The sequence below is a fragment of the Hordeum vulgare genome, chromosome 1H, assembly GCF_904849725.1.
Source record: "Hordeum vulgare subsp. vulgare chromosome 1H, MorexV3_pseudomolecules_assembly, whole genome shotgun sequence".
NCBI classification, from domain to species: Eukaryota; Viridiplantae; Streptophyta; class Magnoliopsida; order Poales; family Poaceae; genus Hordeum; species Hordeum vulgare.
In genome coordinates, this window is record NC_058518.1 from 193,715,258 (window position 1) to 193,736,023 (window position 20,766).

The 20,766-nt window shown below is 49.4% G+C and overlaps 1 protein-coding gene and 2 long non-coding RNA genes across 9 annotated transcripts; 1 reads left to right on the forward strand and 2 right to left on the reverse strand.

The window, feature by feature from the left end:
- Positions 1–616: 616 nt before the first annotated feature.
- On the reverse strand, positions 617–16,480 carry LOC123428545 (mediator of RNA polymerase II transcription subunit 32). Of its 7 annotated transcripts, none has more exons than XR_006622580.1 (3): positions 15,776–16,475; positions 3,742–3,842; positions 3,113–3,537 (listed from the first exon to the last, which is right to left on the reverse strand). XR_006622580.1 is itself a non-coding variant. In XM_045112778.1 (3 exons), exons 1-2 carry the CDS (start codon positions 16,289–16,291, stop codon positions 4,270–4,272), a joined length of 534 nt encoding a protein of 177 aa, XP_044968713.1. In that variant the 5' UTR covers positions 16,292–16,480; the 3' UTR covers positions 3,449–3,537; positions 4,224–4,269. The 7 variants fall into 7 exon arrangements, 6 of the variants coding, with proteins under 6 accessions (XP_044968708.1, XP_044968718.1, XP_044968704.1 ...); XM_045112778.1 differs by lacking the exon at positions 3,742–3,842 and adding an exon at positions 4,224–4,291 and having other exon boundaries at positions 3,449–3,537; positions 15,780–16,480; XM_045112773.1 differs by lacking the exons at positions 3,113–3,537; positions 3,742–3,842 and adding an exon at positions 617–872 and having other exon boundaries at positions 15,780–16,477.
- Positions 4,325–5,302, reverse strand: LOC123428584. The gene is made up of 2 exons (XR_006622582.1): positions 5,017–5,302; positions 4,325–4,916 (listed from the first exon to the last, which is right to left on the reverse strand). It is a non-coding gene; the product is annotated as an uncharacterized LOC123428584 (long non-coding RNA).
- A 556-nt stretch (positions 16,481–17,036) lies between the features above and the next one.
- LOC123408587 lies at positions 17,037–19,009 on the forward strand. Its single transcript, XR_006612768.1, has 2 exons — positions 17,037–17,946; positions 18,275–19,009. It is a non-coding gene; the product is annotated as an uncharacterized LOC123408587 (long non-coding RNA).
- Positions 19,010–20,766: the final 1,757 nt, after the last annotated feature.

Genomic DNA, 20,766 nt, shown 5'->3' on the forward strand with positions numbered 1-20,766 from the left:
CCTCATCATGCCTTGGATAAACCCGATGTATCAAACATGGTGTTAACCAAATCCGTTAAAATATCATTTTTTCATTTGGCAACCCCATTTGACTATGATGAATAAGGAGGCGTCCTCTCATGAATAATATCATGTTCCTCATAGAAAGAATCAAACTCATTAGAGAAGTACTCTCCACAACGATCTGACCGGACTCGTTTAATTTTCTTTTCAAGTTTGTTCTCAACTTCTTCCTTTCAAAGTAGTGTAGAGCTTCATCTTTAGTATTTAACAGATACACATAGCAATATCTAATGAAATCATCTATCAGTGTCATGAAATATTTCTTTCCACCTTTAGTGAACACACCATTCATCTCACAGAGATCAAAATGTACGAGTTCTAATGGCGCCAAATGTCTCCCCTTCGCAGCCTTGTGAGGCTTGCGACGTGGCTTTGCTTGCACGCACGAATGTCACTTTTAACCTTTGGCTGAAGTGAAACTCGAGATTGCATTCGGTTTTTCTAGCCGCATTATAACACCAAAACTAATGTGAGAAAGACAGGAATAAACTTTAGAATCATTAACACTCGAATGAATATTGTTCATGATTTTATTATAAAAATACGCAAGAGAAAGGCGGAACAGATCTTCGCGTTTATAACCTTTTCCAACGAAAAGTGCATGTTTCATAATAGCTACTTTATTAAACTCGAAGACGAACTAAACCCTTCTCCACACAGAAGGGAGGATTTTTCTTGATGGCGGGGACATGCTACATGTTCTTTAGTTGGACAATCCTTCTCAAAGTACACTTTAGGCCGACCATGCCAACACCAAAAACAGAAGCACTGACTCCATTACCCATCAATACAGACATGTGGCATGTGACCTGGTAAGAAGAAATCAATGAAATATCAACACACACATGAATATTTGCATGTGTGTCCACCAACCATCGATGAACTGACAAACTAAAAATACAGTAAATAAATTACCGCACACAAATGCATCGTTCTCATTGTTGCTAACATGATACAAATGCATCGTTCTCATTGTTGCTCACAATCATGTTAGCAGACAGTCCTACAGTCCTACCCTAACTTCTTATACTTGTTTGGGCACTTGTTAGTCCAATGTTCCTTCGAACCACAAGTGAAGCTGCCATCTCCCTTCTTGTTCTTCTTTAAGGTCTTCTTACCTTCTTCTTAAAGTCGGTATTTTATTGGACAAACTTCTTTCCCTTGAGCTCGTGGGAATTGAAGTTCCTCTAATGTACTATATTGGAGCAAAGGGACTTTCGTCCCCTTTTCCATTCAAGTCATTTGCTTTAGAGTTTTGCTCAACACTCAGATGGCCGATGACATCCTCTATTCAGAATTCACGCCTCTGGTGTTTCAGAGTGGTAGCATAGTTCCTCCAGGAGTTAGGAAGCTTCCTAATTATACACCCCACGACAAATTTGCCCGACAATTCGCACTTAAGAAGCTCAAGCTCCTTAGCGATGCATATTATCTCATGAGCATGTTCCAATATTCATTTATAACCGTGGAACTGCTCCATGACATATATCTCGCTCCTAACGTCGGTGGCCCCAAATTTAGATTCAAGCGCCTCTTACAAATCCTTGGTAACCCGTACATGTAAATATGTGTCAACCAACTTATCTCTTATCACCCTCAGAACTACTCCGAGAAATTAAACGGTGGCCTCCTTGAACGTCTTCTCGTTATCACGAGTAATCTTTCCCACGGGAATAACACCAACGACCCAGAACACGTTCATTATTATGAGTCATAAGGTGGTTTTGATCTACCAATAAACTTATCCGGTTTCAGTGCAGCAGCAAAACCATGATTCAAAAAATTTCTACACATTAGGTTTTCAGATTGTTGGGTCACTAGACAATTTTTTGATTAAATTAATCCAAGAATAAATCATGAGCACGATGTAAACAGTGTTAAACGCATACCGATATTTGATCATGATATCTACGTAGATCACTAGTACGGCTAACACAGTGATGAACGGTCGCCTTCTAACACAATGATGAACGGTCGCCTTCTGATCAGCAACAGTCTTCTCCACGATGGCACGTTCGGCGTTGGTGGATATGGTGACGATGGAGATGACACGGACGTAGACGATGCAGTGGACGTGGACGAATGGCGATGAACAGTTGCATAGGATCGCTCCCCAAAAATCTAATTGCCCCTCTCCCATACAAGATCCAGAGAGGCGGGGTTTCAGAAGTCTGCTCTCCTGTCAACCGTGTACGCGATCAACGGGATGGAGTCGCCGACGGCAGCAAGAACAAAAGGAACGACTAGACAAAGCAAAGGAGTGCGCGAGGGTCACTTCTCTTCTTAAGCTCCAATAGCATGTGAAAGAGAATCCCTTATAATGAGGTCCAACTCCTCTCCAACTTACGGGGTGGTATTAATCTTCACATCACTCCTGATCCATTTAACCCACACAGGCCCTTGTAGATTTTCTCAAATTGTTAAATGGGCCCAGGCCCGCCTCATATTTGAACAGCTTAGAAGATGTACAGGTTTGTGCACAATACATGAATAACAGGTTGTACGGTCGTATGGAAATTGTAAAAATAAAAAGAAGTCATTCATGTCAACCGATATCCAGCAAAGAAAAACGTTTGTAACTAAACACTACACAAGACAACGCGCTAGACTGATTCATAGACAAGAACAGACCGTATCAGTCCAAGCAGAGCAAAATCTAGCAACAAGGGAATAAATTGTACTCTCAAATATCTACGTTGCAATACATCTGGTTACTTCAGAGGATTATGTGCTCAATGTTGTCAATCCCGGAGGATTACTAAAAACATCAAAACTGTACAACTAGGTTTGGTAAAATATAAAATAGCCATTACACTTTGAAGGAATGAAAAAATTGTATATATAGTTGATTGGGTATTATTAACTTTGGTCCTTGACTTCTACAAAATATATTTTTTCAAGCAAAGTTTATAACCAAGCTTTTGTGCCAAAGCACAACCATCTACACGTAAACACAGTAAGGTAGTCACGTGACAAAAGAAAACATGTCTGCGACTATTTTAGATACTACTCCTAACTATAATTATTTAGGTAGAGAGGGAGTACTATGTGAGTGGAACACATGTTGTTCAATACAGATGTACGAACATATACTTGCATGCAGCTTGTTTTTTTGTATGGTTCTTTTAGCATGCAAGACAGGAGCGCTGCCGATTTTCATTAAGAGAGAAGAAAGAAGACAAAGTGGCCCGGTTTATAAGAAAAACTAGGTCAAAAAAACTTACAACACAAGATTGAACAAAGCACAATCGTGCAACCCAATCGTGCAACCCTTACCGACGTCAACTCAAACGTCACCGCCAAAATGCCCACAACCTGAAGAAGTGTGAGGACTCTACGATGACGCCTTCAAGAAGCATCGTCGCCGGTATCTTTCGACCCCCATCGAACCAAGGCTTTCACCCAGAGTCATCAACAACAACTTCGCCAGACATTGGGAAAATCAAGTCACACCAAACAGCCTCCACGGCAAACCTAGAACCAACAGACCACTGTTTAGTGAAGGGGAGGAACTCTTCGACGACAACTTGTGATTTACCGTCTCTACTAACAAATTCTTACACATTTGTGATTTTTATTAGGGAAGGCCTTGAACACTAAATATAACTTACATGCACAAGAATTTTTTTTTTAAATGTGAAACTCAGAATGGCCTGATGCGTTTCCAGGAAATCTTACATTTGTTTCCAAAATAAGGATCAGATAACTGGCCGCATGGCATATCAGAGTATATTGGGCCAACAGGTAACATTGTACTAGTTCATAGAGCTTTATAGCACCTATATAAAAGGATACAACCATTGTTTAGCATACAACTTATAAAAAATAGACCAATAACTTGCTAGCGTGTGTTGTTTTTATAATAATATAAAACCACATATAGAAGGCGTTGGTCATGCTAGGATAAGGCTAGATTTCCTCCAGTAACTTTAATGGTATGCTGCTACATCAATTTCATATTTGTTGCATGCTATGTTCAATTGCACAGAGCCTATTTTACCGTCCAACATAAATAATACTGTCAGTATGTAACATCCCATAGAAACTGGACCAATATTACGTGCAAATAGATAGACCGTAACCACTTCAGGGCTAGGTTGTGAACAGGTAGGTGGCCGCCTAACTAACAACCATTTATAAAAACAAAACAAAAAACTAACCACTATTTATAGCCTCCTGCTAACGCGTAGGTGGCAGCATAAGTGCTCAGAGACCATGACTTACAACACTGAAATAGTTAGAACATTGTCGAGAGCGAATATGACCAACATATGTTACATAAATTCAACTGATTAGACAATAAATGACACGCCATCCAGTAAAAGTTTTGCCTATATCCAGCTAGATAAGTAACATAGAGAACATTACATGGAAAATGGAACATCTAATGACCATCTAGTATATTTGATATTCAAATAGGTTCGCGCCATGATTGGGATCCATGGTGTCCACTAAACAAAGCACATTCATTGCGGGGCGTTGCATCCACGACAACTTCCTCTTGGTGCAACAAACAGCTCGCCTCCTGCACAATCTCAAGGTGCCGCGCATGCTCCTCAAGCTCGATATTGTGCTTAACTCCATGCTTCTACGAGCGATGGACCTCAGCCTTCTCCAGCGCCTCACTACGCGCCATGCAACCTCGACCATATCCCTATACACGGACGACGTAGTCATCTTCTGCCACCCGGCGCCATGCAACCTCGACCATATCCCTATACACGGACGACGTAGTCATCTTCTGCCACCCGGACCGCCACGACATTGCCACCGTGCGTGCACTTCTTCATGTCTTCGGTGTGGCCTCCTGCACTTCTTCATGTCTTCGGTGTGGCCTCCTGGCTTCACACAAACTATAGAAAATGCTCAGCCACTCCTATGCATTGCAACGACGACCAGACCGCAACGATCAACGACGATCATGACCCGGTAGCACAATTCCCTATCACCTACCATGGGCTTCATCTCCCCGCCCACAAGGCCTCCACGACGAGTTTGCTGCCGATCATCAAGAGGCTTGGACGAAAGTTGTCCACCTGGCGGGCTTCCATCTGGGTGTCACTCCTGTCTTCAGATGGCTACGCAGCAGCAGCAGCGCATGTTCTTTCCTAGTTAAAGTAGTAGATAAAGCAAGGTAAGGGACGCAGCAGCAGCGTGCATGCCTTTCCCTTAGAGCATCTCCAACAGCCGCGCAAAAAGGCGCGCGCGCGTTCTCGCGCCGCCGCCGCGTTCTCTCTCCCTCTGCCTCTCGCGCCGCGCTCTCTCTGCCTCTCGCGCCGCCGCCGCCGACGAAACACCATGCCGCCGCGCCGCCGTTCTGCGTCGGGCTACCGCGTCGTTCGCCAGCGCCCCAACGGCGGGTTATACGCCGAGATACGCTCCGGCGATCTCCGGCTGAGCCTCGGCACCTACGACAAGGCGCACCTAGATAGTTTTTTTTTTCGAACTATCTAGCACCGAACTATCTATCTATGTTTTCGAACTACCTATCTAGTTGCAATCTATGTAAAATAACTTAGTATCTTTTTTATATAATGCAATCTATTTATTAAAAAAAATTGTGCGCGCGCTGCATTATAGCGCGGCTGTTGGAGCCCGCGCCTATCCCCGTGCTAAACCAGCCGAAGCGCGCGCGGCAAACGCCTTTTTTGGACGCGGCGCGTAGCGCGGCTGTTGGAGATGCTCTTAGTGCATGCCTTTCCTAGTTAAAGTAGTAGACAAAGTGCTATACAGGGGGCACTACTTCCATTGTAAATTAGGTCATTCCAAAGCAATTCATCCAGGCTCAAGCGTGGTACTAGTACGTGTGCTGCTCCAATGTGTGTGTGCTCACAGCTAGCTAAGTGTGTAGATGTCTTTGATTTGAGCAAATCCTATACGAGCAAAGAGAAAAGAGAACTAGCTAATAGCTTTTGGGCCAACAATTGGCATCAGAGCCTCAGGTTGCGTAGCCATGTCCGATATAGAGGGAGAGCAGCAGCGCACCACCTTGGGTAGTTCCCGGTCGCAGCCATCACAGGACGGCTCCCCATCGCCGCCTCCACAGGAATGGTGAGAGCGTAGCCAGTCCAGGCGGCGCGGCCATAGCGGTGAGGTCGTGGTTAGGGAGATCGTGCACGAGACCATAGTCAACGGTAGCATACCCATCACCTTTCCGATGATCACAAGCTCAAACTACAACGAGTGGGCGTTGATCATGGAGTACAACCTTCATCCGGCGAGCCTCTGGGTTCCCGTGGAGGATTACATGGTCAAAAGAAAGGAGGATAGGAAAGTCGTGATGGCATTTATGCCTAGCATGCCAATGGAGATGCACGGCATGTGACGGTGTAGTCAGAACCAGGGTCTCACAAACCTTCTAGGCATGGGGTCTTGTCAATCTAGGGCTGTTGCAAGGCAGTCCCGACAAGAAGCCAATCTTGTCGGCAAGCACAACATCAACTAGCAAGAGCAAGAGCTCACTAGAGGGGAGTTTTCTCCCGGCGGCACATCTTCCCGGCAAGACGGAACCGGCAAGACAAGACCCGACAAGGCAAAGCCGGCAAAACAAGACTTCCAGGCGGGCGGGCAGGCTCGAAGCCGGCTAGCTCCCTACCGCCCTGAACACACACCGTCCCCCGACAGGTGGTGCGCACGTAGAACTCAGCCGACAAGTGGCAGACGCGCAGACAGTTAGGTAGAGCCTGTAGGCTACATGGCGGACAACTTTATCGACACCCGTCCCGGTACGTGTTGCCACCAGCATTCACCCCATGTAATTACCATTTTAGCCATTGTGATGACCCCTTCGTCTATAAAAGGAGGCCCATCGCAACATTTACAGGGGGACTCCCGGTCCATTTTGCACGCGTAGCCGCACTTCCCGAGCATCTTGCCGGCAAGTAGCGCTCCTTGTAACTTGGACTTCCACCCACATAATCCACAAACACAGGACGTAGGGTATTATGCCTCGAGACGGCCCGAACCTGTCTAAACCCTTTACGTGTTGTTTGTTGGTTCCGCTCTTCATGCACGACGATCCCCGCAGTCGAACCGAATAGGGGCCCTATAGGTCGCATAGATTGTCGTTCCCGGCATGCGCGAACCCGAATCAGCAATCCACGTGCGAGCTTCTTCATCACCACTGCGCGGAAAGGGCCAAGTCTTAGTACTTTCATTACTTCCTGCCCCTCAGTTTTTATCCTTAAATGAAATCTTTTGTACATAACCTGCGTGCAAAGGAGCGTTCCCGAAACATTACGCGCTCCTCGTTTTGGATCCGCCCGGCAACACCTGTGCACTTGCTTTTGTTTCTGGATCGTTAAGCTCTTAGGGAGGCGGTGTTCCTGATAGACTGCTACTAGGACCCGATCCTAAGCGTCGTCGACTGGAATATGCGCACAACTGAGTCCACATTAGATGGTGACCATCTTGTTGCGTTGAAACACTACTGCGGCATTATATGCCCGGATAAGTTTTGCAGGTATTCCGGTAGAAGTTTCCTTTCGATGATGCTTGTGTTAGCGCTCCCAGGGGCTACCTATCCCGGAAAGCCTTGCCGACGTCGAGAACTTCCGGGTTCTCTGCCGGTGAGCCAGCATCGAGAACCCCAGAGTTCTCTGCTGAATCCTAAAGCCTTGCCGGCATCGAGCACTTTCGGGTTCTCTGCCGGCGAGCCAGCATCGAGAACCACAGAGTTCTCCGTTGAATCCTGAAGCCTTGCCGGCGTCGAGAACTTCTGGGTTCTCTGCCGGCAAGCCAGCATCAAGAACCCCAGAGTTCTCCGTTGAACCCTAAAGTCTTGCCGGCGTCAAGAACTTACGAGTTATTTGATGGATAAGTCTATGTACTATGGTCTTTGTGGGGCTGCAGCACATAGTCCTTTGTGGGGCTGCAGCACTTGGTCCTTGTGGCTGTTAGGATAGAATCCTTGACCATCAAGGACTCGCAGTTAGGATAGCATCTTAGACCAGCATCTTAGCAACATCTTAGACTAGCATCTTCGCATATTCTTCGCATATGCTTGGCTGGCTAGCAGCCTATAAATATGTATCCCTAACCCCTCAGGTTGGCATGGCATTGTGTGAGAAATAAACCAACGAAAATTGTCCCAACTCTCCTAGTGTCATCCACAACTATCAATGCTCAGGTTGAAAAGTCTAACAAGTGGTATCAGAGCCTCGTTATCTTGTACCCTGAGCATTTCCTGCTCACCTCTCTAACTAGCTGCTCCGACTACCCTTAGTTACCTCCCTCCCTCTGGATTGTCGAGCAGCAGCTCGTCAACAACAGCCTCCTCTTCACGCAACAGCCCCCATGCAGCGAGCCATGTCTGCAGGTCGCTCTGAGCACACGGCTACCTCGAGCATACGGCGCCGGCAGGAGGCCGAGCGCGCCGTAGCAGAGGAGCGTGAGCGAGCAGCTGCTGCGGCAGCAAGGGTGTCAAGGCTGGCTGTAGCGGAGCTGGCAGCAGCCAGAGCGGAGGTAGAAGCAGCCAGGGCGGAGGTAGAAGCAGCAGCAGCGGAGGCAGCACGTGAGGCTACGGCGCAGTGGGCAGCCGAGCACGCCCGTGCTCCAGGTGGAGGTGCGCACGGCGACGGCGGCTACAACGACCAAGACCGCGGCCTCTACGAGGTCCGGACTGTGGTCAGGGATGTTGGTCCCAGTGTTGGGTGGCCTACCCTCACTAAAACCAATTACGTCGAGTGGGCCGCGATCATGAAGATCAGGCTCCAGGTGCGGCGGCTGTGGGAGGCAGTCCAGGACAGCAACGTCGACCACCAAGAGGATCGACGGGCGCTGGACACCCTGATCGCCGCAGTCCCGCCCGAGATGCGGTTCTCACTTTCCAACAAGCGGACTGCCAAGGAGGCTTGGGACGCCATCGCCGCGGCACGCATCGGCAGCGACCGTGCTCGCAAGTCCACACTGCAGGCACTTCGTAAGGAGTGGGAGAGCCTGGCCTTCAAGCCAGGTGAGGACGTTGATGACTTTGCTCTCCGTCTCAACACTCTGCTGCAGAAGATGGTGAAGTTCGGCGATGCCACCTACACCGAGGAGAGAGCTGTCGAGAAGCTTTTCTGATGCATTCCCAAGAAGTACAAGCAAATGGCTCGCTCGATCGAGTCTTTGCTGGACCTCTCCACGATGACGATCGAGGAGGCGATAGGTCGCCTCAAGGTCGTCGACACCGACGAGCCACAACCTCCCTCGGGGCCCATCACCACCGGCGGGAAGCTGCTCCTAACTCGGGAGCAGTGGGATGCCAGCCTTGGTGACAAGAAGAAGGGGGGGCCTTCTTCCACGACGGGCGGCCGCAAGCGCGGCAAGCAGCGCAAGGCGCGAAGGGGCGGCAAGGCACAAGGACGTGCCGAAGGTGACGCCCGCGGAGGCGCCAAGGACGGCGTCGCTGGCAAGCCCAAGCCGGCACAGGACAACAGCTGTCACAACTGTGGCCGGCTTGGCCATTGGGCCAATGAGTGTCGACAACCACGACAAGGCCAGGCTCACGTCGCACAGGCGGAGGAGGAGACGGCTCTGTTCATGGCGCATGCAAGCATCGAGCTACCTTCAGCGACACCAGTCGCAAAGGCTCTCTTCCACCTCGACGAGCCAAAAGCACACGCTCTTCTCGGCGATGGCTCCGGGAAGGACAAGACTGCGGGGTGGTGCCACGATACCGGCGCCACCCACCACACGACCGGTCGAAGGGAATTCTTCGCCGAGCTCGACTCCGACGCGCGAGGCTCCGTCAAGTTTGGGGATGCCTCAGCTGTGGAAATTAAGAGCGTCGGCTCCGTCATCTTCACCACCAAGACGGGAGAGCACCGGCTGCTCACCGGTGTCTACTACATCCCCGCGCTAAGGAACTCCATCATCAGCTTGGGACAGCTGGATGAGAACGGCTCACGCGTGCTGATTGAGCAAGGGGTCCTACGCATCTGGGATCGCCAGCGTAGCCTTCTCGCCAAGGTACCCAGAGGTGAAAATCGACTCTACGTCCTTGATGTGCAGGTGGCACAACCGGTCTGTCTCGCTGTCCGTCGGGACGACGAGGCGTGGCAATGGGATGAGCGCTTTGGGCACCTTCATTTTGAGGCCCTGAAGCGTCTAAGTGCCAAGGAGATGGTGCGAGGCCTGCCATGCCTCGACCATGTGGAGCAGTTCTGCGACATCTGTGTGCTGACGAAGCAGAGACGACTCCCTTTTCCCCAGCAGGCGAGTTTTCGGGCCAAGGAGAGGCTGGAGCTCGTGCACGGAGATCTGTGCGGCCCGGTGACGCCAGCCACACCAGGAGGTCGACGCTACTTCCTGCTGCTCGTCGACGACCTCTCTCGCTACATGTGGGTGATGGTCCTCGGCAGTAAGGGAGAGGCGGCGGACGCCATCAGGCGCGCGCAGGTTGCTGTGGAGGCAGAGAGCGGCCGCAAACTGCGCGTGTTGCGCACTGACAACGGCGGCGAATTCACGGCGGCTGAATTCGGGTCGTACTGCGCTGATGAGGGCATCCAGCGCCACTACTCCGCGTCGTACAGCCCGCAGCAAAACGGCGTCGTCGAGCAGTGCAACCAGACGGTTGTTGGGATGGCTCAGGCTCTCCTCAAGCAGAGAGGGATGCCGGCTGTTTTCTGGGGAGAGGCGGTGCTAACGGCCGTCTACATCCTCAACCGCTCGCGTACTAAGGCACTCGACGGCAGGACGCCGTACGAGGCCTGGCATGGGCGGAAGCCGGCGGTCTCCCACTTGCGGGTCTTTGGCTGCCTTGCGTTCGCCAAAGAGCTCGGCCACATCGGTAAGCTCGACGACAGGAGTACTCCGAGAGTCTTCATCGGCTATGCGGAGGGCTCAAAGGCCTACCGCATCCTCGACCCAGAGACACAGCGTGTGCGCACGGCGCGAGACGTCGTGTTCAACGAAGGGCGAGGGTGGAAATGGGACAAGGCGGTGGACGACGGCTCGACGCCGACGTATGACAACTTCACTGTCGAGTACGTCCACTTCAAGGAAGTCGGGGGAGCAAGCAGCTCCTCTTCGCCGAGCACGTCTACCCCAGCCTCCAAAACTACATCGACTCCGGTGCCTGCTACGCCGACGGCACCACAACCGGCGACGACGCATACTCCAGCCCCGGCAGTCACCACTCTGGCTCGTCTTCATTAGCACCAGCTCACGCAAAGCACAACCCGATGAAGTTCGCTTCCCCGCTCACTCACGACGAGGAGCGCATCGACGCGTATCATGGCGGCGAACCGCTGCGGAATCGTACGATGGATAATCTACTCGGCGACCAGTCGGTGCCGGGACTGGTGCCACGCGACCTGAAGGCGCAGCTACAACTCGTGTGTGAGGACGGCAAACCTCGGTCCTTTGCAGAGGCCGAGCGAGACGCGGCATGGCGCGCCGCGTTGCAGTTGGAGATGGATGCGGTCGAGCAGAACCGCACCTGGGAGCTCGCTGACCTCCCTCATGGTCACCGCGCAATCACCCTTAAGTGGGTGTTCAAGCTGAAGAGCGATGCAGCCGGCGCCATCATCAAGCACAAGGCTCGCTTGGTGGCCCGAGGCTTCTTGCAGCAGGAAGGAGTCGACTTCGACGACGCTTTCGCTCCCGTGGCACGGATGGAGTCCGTGCGACTTCTCCTTGCGCTAGCTGCCCAGGAGGGCTGGCGTGTGCATCACATAGTCCTTTGTGGGGCTGCAGCACTTGGTCCTTGTGGCTGTTAGGATAGAATCCTTGACCATCAAGGACTGGCAGTTAGGATAGCATCTTAGACCAGCATCTTAGACTAGCATCTTCGCATATGCTTGGCTGGCTAGCAACCTATAAATATGTATCCCCAACCCCTCAGGTTGGCATGGCATTGTGTGAGAAATAAACCAACGAAAATTGTCCCAACTCTCCTAGTGTCATCCACAACTATCAATGCTCAGGCTGAAAAGTCTAACATTATTATTGGCGAGCCAGCATCGAGAACCCCAGAGTTCTCTACTGAACCCTAAAAGGCTTGCTAGCTCGAGAACTTCCGGGTTCTCTGCCGACGAGTTCTCTGCTGAACCCTAAAGCCTTGCCGGCGACAAGAACTTCTGGGCTCTCTGCCAGCAAGCCAACATCGAGAACCACATAGTTCTCTACTGAACCCTAAAGCCTTGTCAGCGTTGAGAACCTTGCATAAGTTCTTCGCCGGCAAGCCGGCACTGAGATTCCCAAAATTCTCAGCCAAAAGCCTAAAGCCTTGTCAGCGTCGAGAACTTTGCATAAGTTCTTCGCCGACAAGCCAGCATCGAGAACCCAGAGTTCTCTGTCGAACCCTAAAGCCTTCCCGACATCGAGGACCTCAAGGCTCTCTGCCAGAAGCAAGACAAAAATATACTACTGTCGAGGCCCACTTCAGTATTGAGAACCCAGAGTTCTCCGCTCGAAGTGTCTCGGGGCTCGCCGAGGCGAGCCATAAGTGTCAGCAGGAACGTCTGGCCCCGTTAAGCTTGACCCCAACAAGCGCAACGTCCGGCACAATGACCCCAGGAAGAGAGTTCCTTGATAGTGTGATGTCCGACAAGTCATCCCGTAGCATCATGTCCGACAAGACGACCCCGAGAAGGGAGTTCCCAGGCTATGTGACATCAGGAAATACAACCTTAGCAACAGTGACGCCCCCAAGCGAGGTGGTTCACGGGCAATTCGTGTCTCCGCCAACAGCACAGTCGGACCTGTTCGACGCGAACAACAACATTGACACTCTACACAGGTTCCGACGCCTAGGGGACCTTGTCGGCGAGCCTGCGGGACGACCACAACACCCCAAGATCAAGAAGGGCGAGCACAACGCCATCATCAAGCACAAGGCACAGCTCGTCGAGAAAGGTTACAAGGGAAGACTTGCAGGAGGTCTTTGCTCTCGTGGCAAAAGCACGAGCAGGGCCTATCGGCTACACAAAGCCCGAGAAGGCAGACATCCTGCCGAAGGAACTTTGTCATATCCACTTCCAAGAACCACGCGACAGGGTGGGGATCATCAACATCAAGCCCCTCCGACAGGGTTGATGGGGAGATTCTGGGCGTCACCCCTATCTTCATAGGGCTACGCAGCAACAACGGTGCATGTTCTTTCCTAGCTAAAGTAGTAGTTTCTTTCCTAGCTAGAGTAGTAGTTAAAGCAAGGTAAGGAACATTGCAGCAGCGTGCATGCCTTTCCTTAGTACATGTCTTTCCTAGTTAAAGTAGTAGACAAAGTGCTATATAAGGAGCACTCCTTCCATTGTAAATTAGGCCATTCCAAAGCAATTCATCCAGACTCAGGTGTGGTACTAGTACGTGTGTGTGCTGCTCCAGTGTGTGTGTGTGATCACTAGTGTACGTACTAGTGTGCAATGTATTTTATCCAACAGTAGTTCAATTTCAGTCTGTAGCTGGGCTAACATTCTATGTGCAATGTATTTTATCCAGCAGTAGTTCAATTTCAGTCTGTAGCTGGGCTAACATTCTATGCTACCGAAAGGCGATCGCCTCGCGCTTGTGCGCCACGTCCTTTGTGCCATCCCAATGCACTTTCTCACCGCCATCGCGTCCAATCAATCTCTTCTCAAGAGGGTTAACCGGGTTATCCGTGGCTTCCTACGGGCTAGAAGCAAGGAGGCTAATGGAGGCCAATGCCTTGTTATTTGCCGCCATGTCTCTCTTGGTGGGCTTGGCATTAGGGACCTTCAGCGCACATGTATCGCTCTTCGTGTGCGATGGCTTTGACTCCAACGCGCTCTTCGTGTGCGATGGCTTTGACTCCAACGCACAGACCCCTCCCGCCCTTGGAGCCACCTCCACATACCTCACGCACGGACGTGAGCGCCATCTTCAAAGCTTCTACGACATGGAACATTGGTTCCGGTGCCAACTGCAGATTCTAGACCGAATATAGGATCAACAGTAGATCTGCTGCCGAGCTTCCCCCTCTCATCTTCGTGCATGTCCCCCGACGTCGTCGCGAGACCCGTCCCATCCATGATGGCCTTCACCTACGCTCCTGGGTGCAGGACATCCACGGGGCACTAGGACCCACGGCCATGGTCCAATACATCGACCTTTGGCGTCAGGTGCGCCACATCAGTCTCTCGGATGAGCCGGACAAGCTTAGCTGGCACTGGACATCTTCGGACACGTACTCTGCCAGCTCATGCTACCTGGTGTTGTTCATCGGCGCTTGCGAGGACCCCCATTGGAAGCTAACGTGGAAGCCATGGGCACCGCTTCGCATCAAGTTCTTCCTCTGGCCATGCAAGACTGATGTTGGACGGCGGAATGCCTTGCCCGCCACGGGCTACCCCGTGAAGCGACATGCGCCTTCTACGATCAAGAACCCGAAACCATGCAACATCTTCTTGAAGGCTGCTCATTCTCCAGGCATGTGATTCTTGATAGGGTGAGGACTACCGCTGACTTACCGAGCTCAGACATGCCCTTCGAGTCATGGTGGACGGTGTCAAGCGACCACGCTCCGGTATCAACTCGCAAGGGTCTGTCATCCCTACTTATCCTCACCGCTTGGTGGCTTTGGAAGCATCGCGACGGATGCATCTTCGACGGCGACCGGCCTTTGGTCACCCACATCTCGGGTGTCATCAAAGATGAGGCGTGCCTATGGGCTAAGGCTGGCGCCACCGGGCTTAGAAATATCCTACCTGACACTTAGTGTGTTTGGGGCTGAGCAACCCCTTGTCCTTTGTTCTGCTCCTTCGCTTCCTACCATGCCTCCTTGTGCACATGGCTTTATAAGTGTTTGTAACCCCATGCTACAATTCTCCTATCAATAAAAAGATACGCTATCTTAGCGTATTCGCGAAAGGATTCGCTAGAAAATTGGAAATCTTGGAAAGCACTTGTGACATATCATATGCAAGAGCAGTAAGAAATCCAGAATGACCCAAAACTAATATTCGAAGATATCATAGGTCGATAGTCCTATCTTAGTACAGTTGAGATAGGCTGACATTCTTGTAGGCTGTGACATCGTGCATTATTTTCTAGGACATTTTGTTAGCTACGTTGCCCGAACACTGTCCGTGACCGCAAAAAATGACGAAGAGAAACTTAAACCTAAGGCAAGGCAGTGAGCTGATGACTAGCACAATTTAGTTACTCCCTCAGTTTTTATTTGTTCCGCATATTAGTTTTGACTGAAGTCAAACTTTATAAAGTTTGACCAAATTTGTAGATAACAATATGAACATTTACATTAACAAATTTATATGATGTGAAAATATATGCAATGACGAATTCAATGGTGCTGATTTGGTGGTGTATATGTTAATATATTTTTCTATTCACTTGTTACAAGTATATAAGGTTTGACTTCATACAAACCTAATATGCGGAGTAAATAAAAACTGAGGAAGTACAAAAGACAAATAACTAACTACAAACATTGTACAACATCGCACACTAAGACACGAGAAAAATATCAGCCAGCAAAGGGGAAAAGCTAGCAGTCATAATGCCAATCATTTGGTGGTTCTTTCCCCAAACTTCGCACCTTACTCATCAGGTACTATGCTGAGGATAGCAAACTGTAATGTTTCCAATCTAAAAACTTAACAAACATATCACATAAATTCCTTGTTTTCTTTTTCTAAAACATGATACTACCACTCCCTCTGTAAAGAAATATAAGAGCGTTTAGATCACAGTGATCTAAACGCTCTTATATTTCTTTACGGAGGGAGTACTTAATAAGCAACAACAGTACCTACTGGGTGCCATCCTCGGGGAAGCGCGATTCGACCCCGCCGTGCACATGATGCCCTCCGGCGCCGGCAGCTGGGGTTGAGACGCCACCGCCAGGTCCCGCAGCTGAGGGCCCTCCGGCGCCGTGCTGAAGCTCGATAACGAGCCAGCGGACGGCCTTGCTCATCTGCTCGAGGCGGACGGCGCTGATTGGCTTGATGCCGGGGGCAGCCAGCGCGACGCTTGCTGGCGCGGAGGAGGAAGAGGAAGATCCCGTGGCCTCGTCGACGAGGCACTCGGAGCCGATGCGCTGGCGGATGGACTCAACGAGCTCCTCGGCGTGGTCGCAGGACACGCGGAAGAGCTCCCAGCGTTGCTTGAAGGCTTCAAGCGCCGTGTCCGTGGCTGCCGTCTTCTGGCCGCCCGACTGCTCGCGAGCTTCCATCACGGCCACCGCAGCCGCCACGAACTCCTTATACGCCGCGCTCAGCTCGTCCACCGTCGCGTCCATTCCGCCGCCCGAACGTTTCTTGCGCATCCTCCGAGACGCTCCGCTGAGGCTATATAACCTGAAAATCCCCCAATTTGAGCACGGGGGACTCGCAGGTACGGCCGGTTAGGGGGGATTGGGAAGGGTTTGAGAGGAAAATCCCTAAGAAGTCAGAAACCCCATAAATCCCTCCGCGTTCATTTGGTAGGAGGGGTTTGCTTAGCCCAATCCCCTCCGTTCTCCTTCAATTCCTTCCTATCCATGTGTTTCAAAACCCTCCTCGGAGGACTAGTGGAAGCAAAACCCCAGAGATTTGAGAGTATTGGATGGAACAAAGGGATTCACCCAATCCCGTGAAATCCCTCCCTCTCAAAACCTCCCCAATCCCCCTTAACTAAACGAGGCCTTAGGCTTGAAGATCCAGCCCGTCCATTTTATTTTGGTGTCTAGGGTTCTCATAATTACAGAAAACATATGACATATACGAGTACGTATAAGTTACTATACTAAGCCTGGCCATAGTGGGGTATCATACCTGGTATTATAGTCTTAAAAGTAGCAAACATGCTGATGTGGCAAGTAATTGAAAAAAAAAGACGGGTTAGAGTAACATAAATAGATACCGTATCATGTAAAATGTTATGTTCTATATGTTACGAAGATAGTATCATACAATAATAATATATCCACGATACTATTATATGTTACTTGTCACTATGAGCAACCTAAAGGACGAAGCGTTTGCTTTTTCTGATTTTTTTGACTTTTCTTTTTACTGCTCCCGAGAGATTTACCGCCGAAGGTCACGATAGCCATCCACCTACAAATCCCTATATCCTTCCTTTTCTTCATTCTTCTAGAGAGACAAAGAGGAGGGAGAAAAAAGACAGCAGGCCGGCCTGCCCCACCCGCGACCGGCGGCCGCCGCAAGTCCATGAGTGCCTCAATCACCCCCGTCTCCAAAGCCCTTCCTAGATAAAGGGATTGCCTTAGTCTACGGCACGGCAACAACGGCATAACGACATCGGCAGCAACGCACGAGGAGCGACGCCTCCAGTCACAAGCGGACCTAGCTTGCACTAATTTCTCCACGCCCGATGTCAATGCTTATTGACTTGCAAGTCCACGCATCTCTCTCTCTCGCATATGCTGGCCATCTACCGTCGCTCCCTGCCTACTACCATCATCGCTTCGGTGAAGAACATGAGAATAAGAAGGAGACCTCCTCCCTTTTTCTCTGCCATTCTCTTGCACGCACGCACACCTTTTCTCTTCCTCTCGATTAGCATGCTCCTCTCTCATCCACTTTTCTCATTTGATTTAACCCTTAGAATTTCTAATTTTGTTTGTGCAGATTATTTTCTGTATATGCCTACAAGGTGCTCGACGCTTTGTGTACTCAACATTTTTTCCTTTTCTTCTGAAATTTAGCTGCATCCAATGAGAACCCTGTTCGAAATCTAATCAACCATGGGCCCGTAGTTGTAAACCCTGGGCTTCCTTCTTGACCTCGCTCTGGTTCAACAGAGAGGATGGGCCTGAGCGGGTCTACCGTGTCCAGCGTAGGATACGAATGTTGGTCTGCGGTAGAGGGTGGTGGCGTGGTGCCTGTCAAGTGTCAACAGGACACGGTAGTGGCACGGGTTCTGTACCGTGGTGTTATTTTCTACCGAAGAACCGACTGTTGGGAGTGGCCACATCTGGTTAGTCGCTCATCTCATGATGCTTCCCTGCTCTTCCATCACTAGTTTCTTTGGTTGGCAAAACCTTTAATTACAAGATGTGTGTTTCTATCTAATCCCCACAAGGATATATTGCCTAAAGTTGAACTAATTAGATGAGCTCGAAACTCGCCTTCAGCTCTAACTGCCATTTAATTAATTTTGATTCTGATTATCTATGTTATACATTGATCTTGATTAAATTTTCTAGGTGATTTCAGCACTGCTCACGCAATTGCAAGTTTAATTCATTGATTAGCACTCCCAATTTGAGGAAATATACTGAAATTTTAGCGTCTTGTCGTAACAGGTACCAACACAACCTCTCTCTGTTCACGCCATAATCAAATTGGAGATGGCAGTATGCATGATGTGATTAAAGAGTTGAGGCCCTAAGTTTCGAAAGTATCAGTAAAATAAACTCATCCGCTAAAAAGTTCAGGCTCTAATTTCATCCATTATGGATCGGTTTCACCATAAGGAACCCCAGCTAAGTATTCATGTTATATTCATTTTCAGATTTTTATTATTTCATACATACAATCAGTACAAAGTTAGAAACATTTGAGTATGAATTTCTGACCGTGAATGTTTATTGACTTGCTATCACTTTCTAACTTAGATACCTGGTTAAAGTTTACACTTTGCGGGATAGAAAAAAGAGAGGGGAGGGGGGCTGGATCTCTCAACTCCCTGGCGGTAGCTCGGTGACTGTTCGCACATGCCCTTTCACATGTTTTTCCATCGGGAATCACCCCTTTACATATGACTACAACAACACGAAGGTATGATGCTCTCGCACCTCAGCTTGGACGCTCGAGCGATGCCATCGACTTATGTCGTTGTAGTCGAATAGCCTATTTTTGTCTAGATGCAAAATGTGTATATCATATATATTAGAGGTGAAAAGGGGCTCTACCTGCATGCTTGATAAAGACATGGTAAAATCTAAAAGTTTCATCCTTTTTACTCCTGCATCATAGCCTTGATTCAGAATTCACCACACCATGTTACAGGAGTAAGAAAGTTCAAAGGGGATTGCTTATTTCTAGGGGTTCTCTTGGATCTACCGAAGTTTCGTTAAATTTTGTTATTCAACTTGTGTTTTCCTCTTTAGAGCACATGTATTTCCTCCCTGTCCAATATATTGCCTGAAACTTTCCATATTTAAGTATGATGCATTGCTACCACTTCCACGTGAAAAACACCAAACATGTAGCCAACCCGGAGCTATTGGCTCCCCTGCCATTACACAATCCTACACACAAAGGTTCAGCTGGACAATCCTCTTCCGTTGTAATACCATGTGATAGGGTGTAATGCTCAAGATGCGGTCTCATCCTTATTTTGGCATGAGGGCCTCGACAGGGATAGGAACGCATCTCGTCGTTTCGCAAGAATGGATATCGTTACAAGTTTATGTACTGAAAAAGATGAGTATAACGAGTTGTCTTACACTCGTCACAAGCTACATCAATATCACATATATACAACAATATACAGTCATCATGAAGAAGAGCAGGGTTCGACTACGGACGAAAACAAACGATAAAAGAACGACGTCCATCCTTGCTATCCCCGGCTACCGCCCTGGAACCCTGTCACGCCCAAGATGCGACCCTATGCTCAGTTTGGCACGAAGGCCTCGTCAGGGATAGAAGCGCATCTCATCGTGTCGCAAGAATGGATATCGTTACAAGTACAAGTACTGAAAAGAAGAGATATGTATACAGAGTTGGCTTACACTCGTCACAAGCTACATCAGAGTCATATCAGTACATTACATAATCATCAAGAGTAAGAGCAGGGTCCGACTATGAACGAAAACAAACGAGAAAAATAAGAACGACGTCCATCCTTGCTATCCCAGGCTGCCGGCCTGGAACCCATCCTAGATCGATAAAGAAGAAACAGAAGAAGCAACTCCAAATGATCAATCAACGCGCTCGCGTCAAATAACCTTTACCTGTACCTACAACTGGTGTTGTAGGAATCTGTGAGCCACACGGGACTCAGCAATCTCATTTCCAAAGATATCAAGACTAGCAAAGCTTAATTGGTGAGGCATGGTTAAGTGGTGAGGTTGCAGCAGCGGCTAAGCATGTATTTGGTGGCTAAACTTACGAGTACAAGAAATAAGAGGGGGATGATCTTCGCATAACGGACGTGACTACTGATGATCAAATGAATGATCCTGATCACCTACCTACGTCAGACATAACCCCACCGTGTCCTCGATCGGAGAAGGAACTCACGAAAGAGACAGTCACGGTTACGCACACAGTTGGCAAGTTTTATTTAAGTTAACTTCAAGTTATCTAAAATCAATGTTAAACAAAGTTTCCACGTTGCCACATAACCGCGGGCACGGCTTTCCGAAAGATTTAACCCTGCAGGGGTGCTCCAACTAGTCCATCACAAATTACCACAAGCCGCATAGAAATCCTCAACCACGAAGCTCGCGATCTCGTCGGATTCCCTAGTGGAAAACCTCAACTCTGAGATTACCCAAAGCATCACCGGAATCCCGATGCACAAGATATCTCGTCAAAGGTAAAACTAATCCAGCAAGGCCACCCGGCGTGTCGACGATCCCGATAGGAGCCGCGTATCTCGTTCTCAGGACACGACGGATAAGCACAGCGTACGGCGGCCTGATAGAAATCTCCCGAGTTGCCCCGGGTTGGCCCCGCAAACGGCTCTAGTTTTAGGCCAGCACCAACAGCACTGGCCCCCCTGTATTATGTAGAATTACTCCTCGGGTAGCGCTAACTTCCTATGCATTTCAATTTAACAGAATTA

What these genes read in the sequence shown, in the direction of transcription:
- LOC123428545 (XM_045112769.1), bottom strand. Translation starts at nt 16,291, where the DNA reads ATGCGCAAGAAACGTTCGGGCGGCGGAATGGACGCGACGGTGGACGAG. An exon ending in TTCCCCGAGGATGGCACCCA is followed by an intron (nt 3,538 to 15,779) that starts GTAGGTACTGTT and finishes TGTTGGTTCTAG; the next exon opens with GTTTGCCGTGGAGGCTGTTT.